The following is a 14,178-nucleotide window of genomic DNA, read 5'->3' on the forward strand; positions in this document are numbered from 1 at the left end:
TTTAATAGCAATGGTCAGTTATAATACTAAATCATATCAATCCATCAAAAAAACATTTTATACGTATAAAGCGTCACATTCTAACCCTTCCAGTTGAAATTGTTAGAAGGCTGTTATTACACGTTGCCTGTTTTCTCCATATAATAAAGAGGCAGTGTTCTACATTTGGCGGATAGAAGGTTAACAGCTATGATGTACACTTCTCAGCTCCAAGTATAAAAATCATAGAATTGTCCTTTAAAATCGCAACAGATAGTCAGAAAGAGGAACCGTTTCTTATTTTTCTCAATAGAAGTTATTTAACTAAGTATATTATATACACTCACTGGTAGGGTAGTCTTTGTGTAGGCTTAGTTTATTTATTTAATACAATATGTATACATAAGCATGACTGGCTTTATGAGGAGCAATGCTATATCGGAGATGCAAAAATCATAGCACTATGCGTAAACCATAATACTTAAGAGGTACGCATAACCACATATGATTCACGAAACATACACATTTCGAAGCGATAACTATTCGCCGAAACATAAACTTTAACACACTACGCATGCGCAGTTCTCAGTCTTATTCTCTACCCCCCCCCCCCCCCCTTTACGCAGGGACGCTGTTTGAATCACCGCTCCTTCCAGCGAGAGGATATGTAGAGACTGGGATATAAACAACGTTGCTACGTCCGCACAGGCATCACTGTGAACATGGAAAAGGAGTTTAAGAAAATTGATTCTGAGGGAGCGTGGTTTGATATCTATACGGTATGTATGTATTACGAATTCCTTAAGACTTAGTTATCTCTGCACTTTTCTTTTTCTGTACGGAAGTTCTGTCTTCTGAGGCCGTTTTCTTCTCCAGGTGCGCGCACATTGCGCGTGCGTACGAAGGGATTTTTTTAATATATCGTTTAGAGAGTACTGGTAATGAAATGCGCTTGCGTAGTGAAACTACCTGGAGCTTACTGGCAGTACAGCTGTAGCACCTGTTTTGACGACGTACGTTTTCATATGAGAATGTGCTGCACTCAAGAAGGAAAATCATAGAGATTGTTTGCTTCGTTTTGAAGTTTCAAGTTTACATATATTGTGCTGTTTTGGGAAGGGGCTAACTGATATCAGGCATATCAAATTGGTGTGCAAGTGTTCTATAATGTCACTGTGTAAGCACGTAGTAGTTTATGTAGCTATTTTAAATATTATATTGCGTGTCATAATGCCAATCTGCACACTGTCTGGTGGTACATTCGGAAGTGATACATAACGATTGTTCTTGGTAAAAGTAATTATTTATGAGTGTAATGTAAAAGTTGTTCCGGCTTATAAATCCTGTGATATGAATTTAAGTTTCGCCTGGTTAACTATAGGGCGCTGCAAGTGTTACTCAACTGCTTAATGAAACGGGTTTAAGAAAATGAGACAAAATATGAAACGTACTTTAAGGAAGAGATAATCTAAATAAGTAGTTCTATTGTAATCGGGGATTGAGTATTAGCTAGGTAGTCCGTATTATGTAGGATTTTTTTTTACTGCATTAAAAAGTATAGTGTTTGGTCTATTACTCTGCCTCTGGAGCGTATGTTTACATGACGTCACACCAGAACAGTTTGTAGTAAAACCTTTTTTGTACACGTATTCTTGTATGCATCATTAACCGTGTGCAGCAACAAGTCTGAGCTTTAGTGTCGAGTTGAACGAGTTTGTCTACACGTCCACAAAAGTAAAGACTTGACACGAATTTGTGTTTTTCAGTTGCAGTTATTTGTATAGTCCATAACTGATTACGTCCATTTTGTTTGTTGATGTTTTCAGAAGTGAAAACTGAACGTAATTGCTATCATACCACTTGAACCCTGCAGGCGAAAATTTAACCACGTGAACTAGGAATTGATACGTAAATACAGTACGCCTTTTCTTAGAACAGGAGAAAATGCACAAATAAGTATTATCCAGGCCTAAAAAAACTAAAAATATTAAAGAAGCATTTAGGGTTAGGTACATATCCGCAAGAATTCTAAAATTAGCTGTAGGTTTGAGAGCGTGAAATAGCTGTGCTTCAGGCCAGCAGTGTAGTGAGCATAACTGTATACAGTTTATTAGAAACAAATAGGTAAAACTTAAAGGACAGTTAAACTAAAGGCATACTGTGAAGTGGCCGAAAAAGTCTAGAACAGAAATCTAGAGTTGTTTTTCTGTTAAAGTACATTGAAACAAATAGCCAACTTGCTACATCGTAACTCTTTTCCATCCCTACTAACTGTTTAATATATTTAAAAACTTTGTGTGCTTTAATACCACAAGTTTCTTGCACCCTGCCTACAGACTGCCCTTTGATCCGGGTCTGTTAACCCCCAGAAAAGAGAATCGGGGACAAAAGAAATTGGGAGTCTGGGGCATCCTAAAATACGTATATTCAAATGTGCATGCCAAGGTTCATAGAGCTAATTCTAGGCAGTTAGTCTGCAGATTAATACACATCTAGCCAATAACTACACCCTGACTAGAAATGAGAATTAAATCCTGTACCTTGTGCTTAAACACCTTGATCATTATGCCAACCCCCAATATCAAGGCATCAGCACACCACAAGGGTGAGATGAGGACTTCCACACTCAAGCATGTGACATTACAATTATTACTATGAAAGTCTAATAATAAAACATGATTATGTTAAGTAAAGGCAGGGGTGTCTAGCTGAAATGACCACGCGGACTGCAGCACGTGGTTACATAAATGATCTGTTGAAGATGTTAAAGGCAATTGTACTGTGACGTTATAACGAAATAATATGTTGAATGCCAAAACGTAGTTTGTCTCTTCATTGTGCTTGTAAGACATTGTATGCACTAACATTAGCATTCTGTCCTAGTGGAATGTCTCTTCTGAAAGGAAATTCAGTATTTACAGTGAAAGTTGTGTAAATACTGGCCTCGTGATATACTTTGTTATTCTCAAACACATGCATGCCCTTATCAAATGAAGCTAATGTTAGGTTGTGTATGGAAACAGTCATGCTTCTTTCAACCTTCATGCCTGCAGGTGGTCTTTTAATTTAACCATTTACTGTAGAATGATGGATTTGATTCATGCACGCACACACACAAACAGCAAAATCCAGCATCTTTGAGTGCCAGCACACACTCTTACCATGGCTTTGATCACCTGGGGGTTTTGACCCACATTAGTAGTACAACATTTACAGCAGCTGTTATTGAAATATGGATGCTTCAAAATGGAACTTCACATGCAGTTAAACATTTGCCAGTAAAATCTGTCACACTGACCCCAAAACGCCACCACCATTGCAAAGCATTATAAAAAGCAAAATGGCTTCCTGTCAAACAACTGATCTTGCATTGTGTTCACAACATCAACTAACACATCCTCTAATCTCAGAATTCAAGGCCACTCGGCACCTACAATGCCCAAACCCCTATGCACAGAAGTGATTTTTTTCTTTCTTGGTACTAGTTCCAAGACTTTAGGAATAAATATTATTTTAACCAAATTCCATACGCAGTCAAAGGGCCCAATGGCATAATGGTAAGGTACCAGCTGCTGGAGCTAGGGATTGTTGGTTCAAGTCCCTGGGTCGATGATTCTTAAGCTTTAAAAAAAATATTACCCTCACAGAGTAATTCCAAATCATTTTTTAACACTCTTACCAAAACTTAATTTCAAATTGAATGAGCTAACTCCCCCTGAGTGGGTTTGGCATAATGGTAAAGGTCTTTCCTTTATAGATGGCTAGGCTTAAAATGGCCCTTCAGGGAAGTTTGCCTAGTATTTACCTATGAACCCATAAAGGCTCATAATCCAAAATGTTTTAAATGTCCATGCTCTTTGCATAGCCACATTACCTAACTTCACCATCTTTTTGTCTTCATTTTAATGCCAGCCAATTCCTTCTTCTGTTCTCTGTATGCATACATAGTTCACTAAGTTATTGCTTTGGCTGTCTTTTATGTAATTTTGTATAATTTTTTAATATTCTGTGACAATTACACTTAGCTTTTTTTTTCTTACTGTACTTAAACATTGTTCTATGCATTACATTTTCCCCCATTCTGAGACTGTAATCGATCATTTGTGTTCAGCGTTCTGTACTGATTAATATCTTGATCTGATGTTGTAAATCTTTGTTTATTCATTACCATTAATACCTCTATTCCGTCTTCTGAACCAATACGGCTGTTTCTAAGCTCGTGACAGCCAAAAACTCTCAGTTAAGACCTACCCATAATGCCCCTCTCCTAGTTACTCCAGATCTCGTTTGCCATGTTCCTAGTCAGACGTGCTAGCCATCTCTCTCAAAGCTAAGTAGAAAATTGTTAATTTTAAGACCGGTTCTCTTCAAAATGATTTAATTTTTAGTCAAGTTCGCCTTTTCTCACTGTCGCCTATAACCTAAGCCTATTTCCTACCCTTTTCCTTTTAGATAAATAATAATAAGTACCACTAGCAAACAAAGGTACCTGCACAGTATGAAAAAGGAGCACATAAAATAGTATTGTTAATAAACCAACTGTGCAGGATCCACCCAGGCGTTTGCACGAACCATATCAGGCAAAGTCCTTCTGATACAGCACAATACACGAGCCAAAGAGAAGCCCTTAAAAGTACTAAAAAGCACTTAAAAGCACTAAGAAATTCTTCCAAGTGTTCACTCAAATGTCTTTTCAGACCACAAGTTCTTTCAAACAGTTCCTTCCAATAAATCCAATTGCGTAGTAAACAATAGCTTTTATTGACTCAAGTAAAAGTGGTAAGCGCTTTCGCTATGTAGCTTTTTCAAACCCCATAATGAATCCATTCACAAAGCTCGTGTGTGTGTGTGTATATATATATATATATATATATATATATATATATATATATATATATATATATATACATATATATGTATGTGTGTATAAGCACCTCCTTATTACATTTAATTAGACAATAAAACAATAAATCAATTAGCTTAACCTCAGTTTTTAAAGGAATATTCAAATTTCAAGTACCTTAAAAGCCTGAAATACTCTTCAAATAAACTACATATGCTTACTACAATTCTAAAAGCAATGTATATTTTTAAAACATATATCATACATATGAATTAAGATATAGTATACAATAATATACAATAATAAACTTTATATTAAAAAATATATATGAATTGTTAAAAACATGTACTAAAAATCTATTCAATATTTAATAATTAATATTTAATACCCCTCCCTTTTAAAGTAGGTTTTAAGGGATTTTTTTCATTGAGTCCAGGGGGATATGTGCCTGTAATCTAATTATCCAGCCTGTTTCTATTTGTTCAGTACGATTATGTACATCTCCCCCTATTTGATTAGGTATGTTGGTTTGCATGATCATAAACTTAAAAGAATGTGTAGGCCCCTCCTTAAGAACATGTTTCGAGAGTGCATTAACCTCAGACTTAATTCTAATTTGATAAACATGTTCCCTTATTCTATTTTTTAACTTTGTCTGTTTTACCCACATAGAACGCACTGCATTCCATGCAGGTGGCCAAATACAATAGATGTTCTGAATTACAAGACCCAGTAACATTAAAAGTATAAACCTTAGAAGTAAGGGGATGTACAAACAAATTATCAGTACTAATGTATACACAAAAGTTGCATTTACCACATGGTGTGGTTCCATTAAAACCTGCCTGACTTTTTCTAGCGTTACTTGGGAAGCATAGTAGTCTGTGTAAATTCTGTTTATTTTTATATACAAACTGAGGATGTTCACCCACTAGCTCCTTAATACCAGGATCAGTAGTTAAAATATCCCAGTGTCTACTAAACACAGCTTTAATTATTTTTATATATTGAGTAATAAAGCCACTTTCTGTTGCTTGCCTTCATTTTCACTCTCTACTTTGTGTTGATCTATATAAAAAACTCCTACCTCTATCTGAAAAATAAGGACATGCTTTATTTTCCCTTTCTTGGTACACCTCCGAAAAACATTCCTTGACTTCTGTATGTTTATAATTACGTGCTAACAGCCTTCCATTCAAAATTTTTAACTCAGCCTCATAGTTACTCTGTAGGGGGTTCAACCTAGAAGCTCTAATGGCTTGTCCTTTAATAATATTGGTGAAAATATGTTGTGGGTGCATACTATTTCTATATAACAATGTATTTTTATAACAATTTTTCCTATGCACCCCAGTATTAAAATTCCCATTTTCTAAACGCTGTATAGACACGTCTAAGAAAGCTATATTGTCCTTAGAGCTGACCATGGTAAATTTTAAAAATGAAGTGGACAAATTCATTTCTCCATGAAATCTATTTAAATCTTCAGCTGAACCATTCCAAAGAAAAAACAAATCATCTACAAATTGTCTGTAAAAACAGACTAACCTTTGAAACATTTCAGAATGAAAAAGTTTTTTTTCTTCCCACAATGCCATTACTAGGTTGGCGTAGCTATTGGCACAAGTGCCCATAGCCACGCCATCCTTTTGTAAGTACAAGCGTTCTTCAAACAAAAAAACATTTTTTTCCAAAACCAATTGAAGAAATAAACAGATAAGATCTCTACGATGCACTGGGAAATCAGAATGTCTATCCAAGTAAGTTCCAATACTAATTCCTACTTCATTAGGTATACTTGTAAATAATGAGTTAACATCCATGGTTACCATAGTAATTAAATCAAAATCCTGTAAGTTCATCATCTCAGCATAAAAGTCTAATAGAAACTGTTTAGAATCTCGCAATGTGAAAACATTTGTGCTCACTATAGGCCTCAGCATCTTCTCAATAAACACTGATAAAGGTTCTGTGACCCACTCTTGGCCTGAGACAATTGGTCTCATAGGGGGGGGTAAATGAATCTTTATGTACTTTAGGTAGCCCTTGGATCACTGGAATAGTTGGTGTCAGTAAATAAAGTGATACATATTTAAATAAATCATTTCTTTCTCATATAACTGATCCAAAACATTATGTACTTTTAAAATGTGCTCTTGAGCTTTAATTATAGGCATCAATTTATAATGGTTTATGTCATTCAACATCTCAAACATACTCTCATTATATATTCCCCTATCCATTATAACTATAGGGCCACCTTTATCTGCCGGTCTAATAGATATATTTCTGTCATTCCTCGACTCCTGCTTTAAACTGTCTTGGTGTTAAATTATGCTTATTTTTCAGATTGAGGTAGGAGTTTTTATATAGATCAACACAAAGTAGAGAGTGAAAATGAAGGCAAGCAACAGAAAGTGGCTTTATTTTATACTCAAGATATAAAAATAATTAAAGCTGTGTTTAGTAGACACTGGGATATTTTAACTACTGATCCTGGTATTAAGGAGCTAGTGGGTGAACATCCTCTGTTTGTATATAAAAATAAACAGAATTTACACAGACTACTATGCTTCCCAAGTAACGCTAGAAAGTCAGGCAGGTTTTATATACGAGCTTTGTGAATGGATTCATTATGGTTTTAAAAAGCTACGTAGCGAAAGCGCTTACCACTTTTACTTGAGTGAATAAAAGCTATTGTTTACTGCGCAATTGGATTTATTGGAAGGAACTGTTTGAAAGAACTTGTGGTCTGAAAAGACATTTGAGTGAACACTTGAAGAATTTCTTAGTGCTTTTAAGTGCTTTTTAGTACTTTTAAGGGCTTCTCTTTGGCTCGTGTATTGTGCTCTATCAGAAGGACTTTGCCTGATATGGTTCGTACAAACGCCTGGGTGGATCCTGCACAGTTGGTTTATTAACATTAGTAATTTAATTTTTTACCTTTATTGGTATTGTCCCTCCCTCCTGTCTTTGACAGGCCTTTCCGTTTTACTAGTAGGTTTTTTTTTTTTTTTTTTTAAATAACCTCGTTGGTATTTTCTCCCTTAATTTTTCTATAGGATAGCCTTGTTACCTTACTATGTCAGACAAAGCTAAGTTGGGATTTAAACAGTGTGACAAGTGTGGACGTAAGATACCTAACTCAGATACACATGGTTGTTGTGTCTACTGTTTGGACATGGATCATATTAAAGCTGACTGTGACATTTGTGCTTGTTTTAATAATTGTACACTAGCAGAACGTAAAAATAAACTTTAAAAAAAAACACCGTTTTCAGAGGCTCTATCTGGGTGAGAGGGCTCACCCCCTCCAAAGACCAAAAAACATAAGGAAAAACGGATTACTCAAGACACCTTTTTCAGAGGCTCTATCTGGGTCAGAGGTCTCACCCCCTCCAAAAAAATAAGGAAAAATGGAGTCACTCAGTCCCGCATCTCCGTCAGTTATGGAACCGAGTCGGCTCCATGCTTCGCTGGCGCCCTCAGCGCAAACCTCTTCGGCATCAGGCTCTGTGTCATCTCCCTCGGTGCCATCCATGATGTATACCCCTATTTTGGTCCCAACCTCGGCACCACTGACTTCGGTGCCGTCCTTGGATCCGACGTTGGCTCAGATGACTGTACCTGCTTCGGTACCATCCCCAGCCACGGTGCCGACAGTTTCTTCGGCTCCAAAACTCTAATACCTGCCAAGGACAAGATACTTCCACTCCGGTGCATACTGTCTCTGTTCCAACAGCATTGTTTTCCTTGTGTGCACTGTCCACCCTTGCTGCATCGGCTTCGGTGAAACTGATGCTCTCCCGAAGCAGTGCTTGGACCTGGAGGTGGGCTCCTCACGGTGAGGTGTGACCAGTTCCGGACTCCCATCCCTGCTCAGGTGGACTTACCAATGACATCAGTATCAGAACCCCCCCCCTCCAGCATGCACCTCTCCCAACCCTCTATTTCAGGATCTCGGGCACAGGAGTCCCAAGGAACCCTCTTTGAAGGGAACTCCTTCTCCGGAGTCCTCAGAAGATACCACTGGGGAGCCACCTTGGAAGAAACAGTGCAAGAGGAAGCACCTTGATTCACTGAAGGAATCTATCACTGAAGACGCTGATTGTGATGAGGGGGAAGGGTCCCCATGGTCTTCCCCAGACGACCTTTCATTCGGAGACATTCTCGAAATCCTCAAGCAGCGGGGAGATTGGCAGTCCTATAACCCTTCTTCTGAGGAATCTGTGTTCCTGCAGGCCTTCTGTGCCCGGCCATCTACTTCCTGGGTGAGTCCACTGGCAGATGACCTTGTTAAAATCATTGTGCAGTGTGCCTGGAAGGCCCTGGACAACATCGAACCTGTCCTTAGGCCAGACAAAAAAGTTTATGTACACCTGAAGACCAGCCCCACTGGTCCTAGCAGTTCACAGTTGATTCTATGGTCGTGGCGACGGCCACCAAGAGGGAACTGGCAGAAGATAGTTCCACCGTCCATCCTCCAGAGTCCAGGACTATGGACAGACTAGGGAAATGGACCTATGCTTCAGCGACATTTGCTGTTCTATCGGGCACACTTTCCTCTCCTCCAAAGAGACCTAATTGCCGAAATGTCTCCCTCTTTGGTGGGGTATTATCTGATGAGGTGTGTGATACTGTCACCTCGCAGATAGCTACCCTTGAATCATCTCGAACTCCTCAATGTGTTTGTTATCTTCACCGAGGGGGCAGCTTGAGCTGCCGCATCATGCATTGTCATGAGACGTAATGCTTGGATGCGGTTGTGACTTCGCAGACCCCTTTAAATCTTCCTTCGTCAATGCACCTTTCGGTGAATCTGCACTTTTTGGACCCAAAGTACACAACACTTGTATGTAGTGAGAAAGACGGAACCCCCAGAGGTCCTACTCCAGGAACCAGAAGGGAGAAAAAAATGTTGTTCAAGAAATCCCAAGGACTTTTTTGTGACCCTCGTGATGAACAACCCTCCCCCTTGGTGCAGAGGGGGCAACTCGTATGGAAGGCATCCATTTTGGGGTAAAGGGGGTCCGCGTAATCAGGATGCTAGAGAGTCTTTCTCCGGCAGACCCTACCAGCGCTCCTGAGCAGTTGCCCAATTGCTTTCCTCTGGAAGCAGTGGGGGGTCGTTTATCTCTGCATCTACCAGCCTGACATCTTATTACTACTGATGTTTGGGTGCAGAGAATAATATCCATCCCTGATGTACCACCCAGTCAGAGGGAATTAACAGCCTTAGAAATAGAAAAGCTGCTAAGGAAAAGAGTCATCCAACCAGTACCACCAGACCAGACAGGATCCAGGTTTTACTCTAGGTTCTTTTTAATGCCAAAAAAGACAGGGGACTGGAGACCAATTCTGGATCTCGGCCTATTGAACAAATTTATCAAACTTCAAAATTTCCGGATAGTCATGATACAGTCCATTTTTCCATTCCTAGGGAGGGATAACTGGATGTGCTCTGTAGACCTTCCAGGATTCGTACTACCACATAAAGATGGATCACCGCTCCCGGCTGGGAGCCAATCGCTACCAGTTCAGGGCACTGCCATTTGGTCTCTCGGCAGCCCCTTGAGTGTTCACCAAATGTATGGCAGTTCTGGTAGCTCATCTTCGACTACAAGGATTTCAGGTGTTTCCCTATCTAGACTATTGGCTCCTTACCGCTCAGACCAGTAATCTTCTTACACTCAAGGTCTCGCTCTCCACTTGGGGATTACAATCAACAAGGACAAATCTCAATGTCTCCAATGAAGAAACTGGAATTCATTGGAGCGGTCTTCGACACTGCATCCTGTCAAGCCCCCCCCCCCCACAGGTTTTCGAACATAACCCACCAAATCCAAGACCTTCTTCTCAGACCTATGTACCATCATGTCTTGTACTGCAACTCCTAGGGTTCCATGGCGGCTGCCATTACGTTAGTACCACTGGCGAGACTGCACATGAGAACAGTGGCTCCTTTCCTCACAATGGTTGTTGCTAATTTACCCACTCGACCACATGTTACGTCTTTCAAACTTTTGCAAGGAAAATTTTTATGGTGGATGAACCCACAAATGAATCTTTGGTGTCGACCGTTCTGTCTTCCCCAGCCACGGTGACCACAAACGCTTCCCTGTTGGGGGGGGGGGTAGCATTTCCAGGGAAAGACTGTCCAAGGCACCTGGTCCCCATGGAGGCCAATTTGCACATAAATGTCCTGGAACTGAGGGCAGTTCTCCTAGCATTGCAAGCGTTCCATGCATCCCTACCCTCGGGGACCATTGCACTTCAGTCGTCTGGTATATCAACAAGCAAGACAGAACCATGTCTTGCCCTCTGTGTTGGGAAGTCATGAGGATTTGGCACTGGGCGATAGCTTCTAACCGCAACACATTCCTGGGAGTTCCAACCTTATTGTGGACAATCTTAGCAGGAACATCCTGATGCCTCACGAGTGGTCCCTCAACCCTGTAACAGTGGATTGGATCTTCCAATGCTGGGGCAAGCCTTGGTACGACCTGGTTGCTCCCCCCTAAACTAGAAATGCAGAAGCTACTTTGCACTGACCCCCCCCCCCCCAGGGGGAGCCACCGAGGGACACTCTAATACACGATTGGCCACCGGGTCTTCCCTATGGCCTCATCTGATTCACAGTCCGTGGATCCTGGATCATTCCCAAGACCTGTTATCTCATCCTCTGGGACTGATTCATCTGAGCCTGCACAGTCTCAAGCTCACAGTTTGGTTCCTTCACTTCCAATGATTGCCAGGCTGCTTGACACCCCATCTCCTGTTTGTGAAATTCTTCTGGCTTCACACAAACCTTCCACTAGGAAAGTTTTTTCTAGTAAATGGACTAGGTTTTCTATTTGGGTCATAGATCAGAACTTAGACCCTTTCTCTATGCCTATTCAAAAGATCCTACAATACCTGACTACTGTTTTGCATGCAGGAGCCTCAGCTTCGATCACTGTACATTTAGCAGCTATTGCCAATTTTCATAATCCTCTTGATAATTCTTCAGTTATGTCACACCACCTATGCAAGACCTTTTTGAAAGGAATATTACATGTCAAGCCTCCCTTTGAACCCTGGGACTTGACTTTGGTACTTCAGTCTCTCACAGGTTCGCCTTTTGATTCATGTGATTTGCAATTTTTTTTCTTATGGAAAACCTTGCTTCTAGTAGCACTTACCTCAGTGGGAAGAGTATCTGAACTGCAGGCTTCGAGTGTCAAGAGTCCTTACTTGATCTTCCACATGGATAGGGTGTCCCTTTGTACTGACCCTTCTTTCTTGCCCAAGGTCATTTCTGGCTTTTCCATTAACCAATCTATTGACCTGCCGGTTTTCTTCCCGTAGCATTCTGACAGGGGAAGTACATTTTGCACACCCTTGATGTGCATCGGCAGCTTCGCTGTTATTTGGACAGGACTAAATCTTTCAGGAAAACAGAGCAATTGTTTGTGGCCTTTGCAGGGCCCAGATTGGGTAACCCTGTTTCCAAAGTGACTTTATCCTCCTGGCTTAGAAACATCATTATCTTTATCTGCCAACAGAATAAGCTGTCCTTACCTTCCAGAATAAAGGCTCATTCTACCAGATATCTGGCTACTTCTATAGCATTTCATTCCAGAGCCTCTACAGATGATGTCTGCACAGCAGCCACTTGGGCAAGACCTCCTATCTTTGTATCTCATTACAAATTGGATTTGGCCTCCAGAGGACAAGCATCTTTTGGTTCTATGGTGCTCAGGAATATCCTTCCTTAGGGCCACCCAGGACTCAAGTAGCTGGGGACTCTGTCTTAATGGTAATGAATAAACAAAGATTTACAACATCAGATAATTGTCTTACCATAACGTTCCATCTGTGTTCTAGATCTTTGTTCATTCATTACTTCCTGCCCTCCTTCCCCCTGCCTGGACTCCTGGTGGACTTTAGGAACTCGTGGTTAGGGTATTTGCTCAGCCAGAGCCTCCTACTATTTTTTTTTCTATTACTACATTTATTATCCAAGGGCGGGCAAACTCGATGTGCAGTAACTAGGAAAGGGGCATTATGGGTAGGTCTTGGCTGAGAGTTTTTGGCTGGCGCGAGCTTGGAAACGGCCGTATCGGTTCTGAGGACGGAACCGAGGTCCTAATGGTAATGAATGAACAAAGATCTACAACACAGCTGGAACATTATGGTAAGACATAACTTCTTTTTTCATATTATAAACATTTTGTTGACCGGGCTAGTCTAACTGGATGTATGTCCATTTTCAGTAGAGGCCTGGGGAGAAAAGCTCCACAAAAAAAAAGCAGATAGTTGCAACAACGGATACAGTTCACTTATCCGACAAAACAGGTGTTTTACATGGTAACATAATAATCCTGAGAGATAACTAACTTTTTTTTTTTCTTTTGACCAAACAATAATAGAAGAAAAGAAAATATTTAGAAGGGTGTGAGATATTCCAAAATCCAAGTTGGCTATACATCACAGAAGAACAAATAATTATTTACAAGGCAGGGACACATCCTTTATAAGGCAGTGACACATTCATAAAGTCTTAGCTGGGTATGATCATCCTAATCTGTAATAGTTCCTAAGAAGAATAGATTTTATACAGTCTCAAGTTAGATAACTGATCAGTTAACAGAGGTGTAGGAAGGTGATGGACTTAGAGTAGCAATCAAGTAAGTAGTATTTTGTGCGAGAACCTATGATAACTGGAAGAGGATTCTTAGTCTGGGTTGGTACATGGACATAGCTAGTCAGTTGTAAAGTATATTGTGAGTTTCTTTTTGAATAGAGGAGTTGAAGAAAGAGATGTGAATTCACCAGGAAGTAGGTTCCAGATTTTTCCCGCAATGTTAGAGAAAAGTGAGTCCCCTGCTTTACTGTTGGGTTTTTGTCTGGATACCAGTAGTTTATTTGCTGAGCGTAGGTTTGTAAGATTTTTATATGGGGTGATTAGTCTCGTGAGTATTGGTGTATTGCTTGGATGATAAAGGGTCTTGGGCAATAATAAGTTGGTGGAATTGAATTTGATTATGCAGCTCCAGCCAACCAAGTTGCTTTAGATTTTGGCAGTGGTGGGTTCTAAAAGGGGGAGCCAGTTGCAAAGCTGGCAATGTTATTGTAGAAGGTTGCCAGTTTGAGGTTGCTTTTAGATAGATTAGTGTATATAAGAGAGGCATAGAGGAGAGTTGAGATAAGGTGGGTGTGGGCAATAGTAGTTCTAGCTGTGGGAATACGAAAGGGTTTAATCTTGTAGGGGGAGCCTAGTTTTCTGTTAACTGATTTTATTGTGGTGTTGATATGAGTATCGTAGTTAAGGTTGTGATCTATTGTTACTCTCTCTAAGAGTTTAGTGGTAGTGT

The 14,178-nt window shown here is 40.1% G+C and overlaps 1 protein-coding gene across 2 annotated transcripts in view; it reads left to right on the top strand.

Moving 5' to 3' along the window:
* Positions 1 to 601: 601 nt before the first annotated feature.
* The window catches only part of PTPN2 (protein tyrosine phosphatase non-receptor type 2), a 2,647,405-nt gene continuing 2,633,828 nt past the window's right edge, over positions 602 to 14,178 (top strand). For both annotated transcript variants that reach the window (XM_044067190.1, XM_044067189.1), the window contains exon 1: positions 602 to 758. In XM_044067190.1, coding sequence (XP_043923125.1) covers positions 702 to 758 — 57 coding nt within the window. In that variant the 5' untranslated portion in view covers positions 602 to 701. The remainder of the gene's footprint in view (positions 759 to 14,178) is intronic.

The sequence above is a fragment of the Protopterus annectens genome, chromosome 3.part1 (assembly GCF_019279795.1).
Source record: "Protopterus annectens isolate FY-2018-M chromosome 3.part1, PAN1.0, whole genome shotgun sequence".
NCBI lineage: Eukaryota > Metazoa > Chordata > Ceratodontiformes > Protopteridae > Protopterus > Protopterus annectens.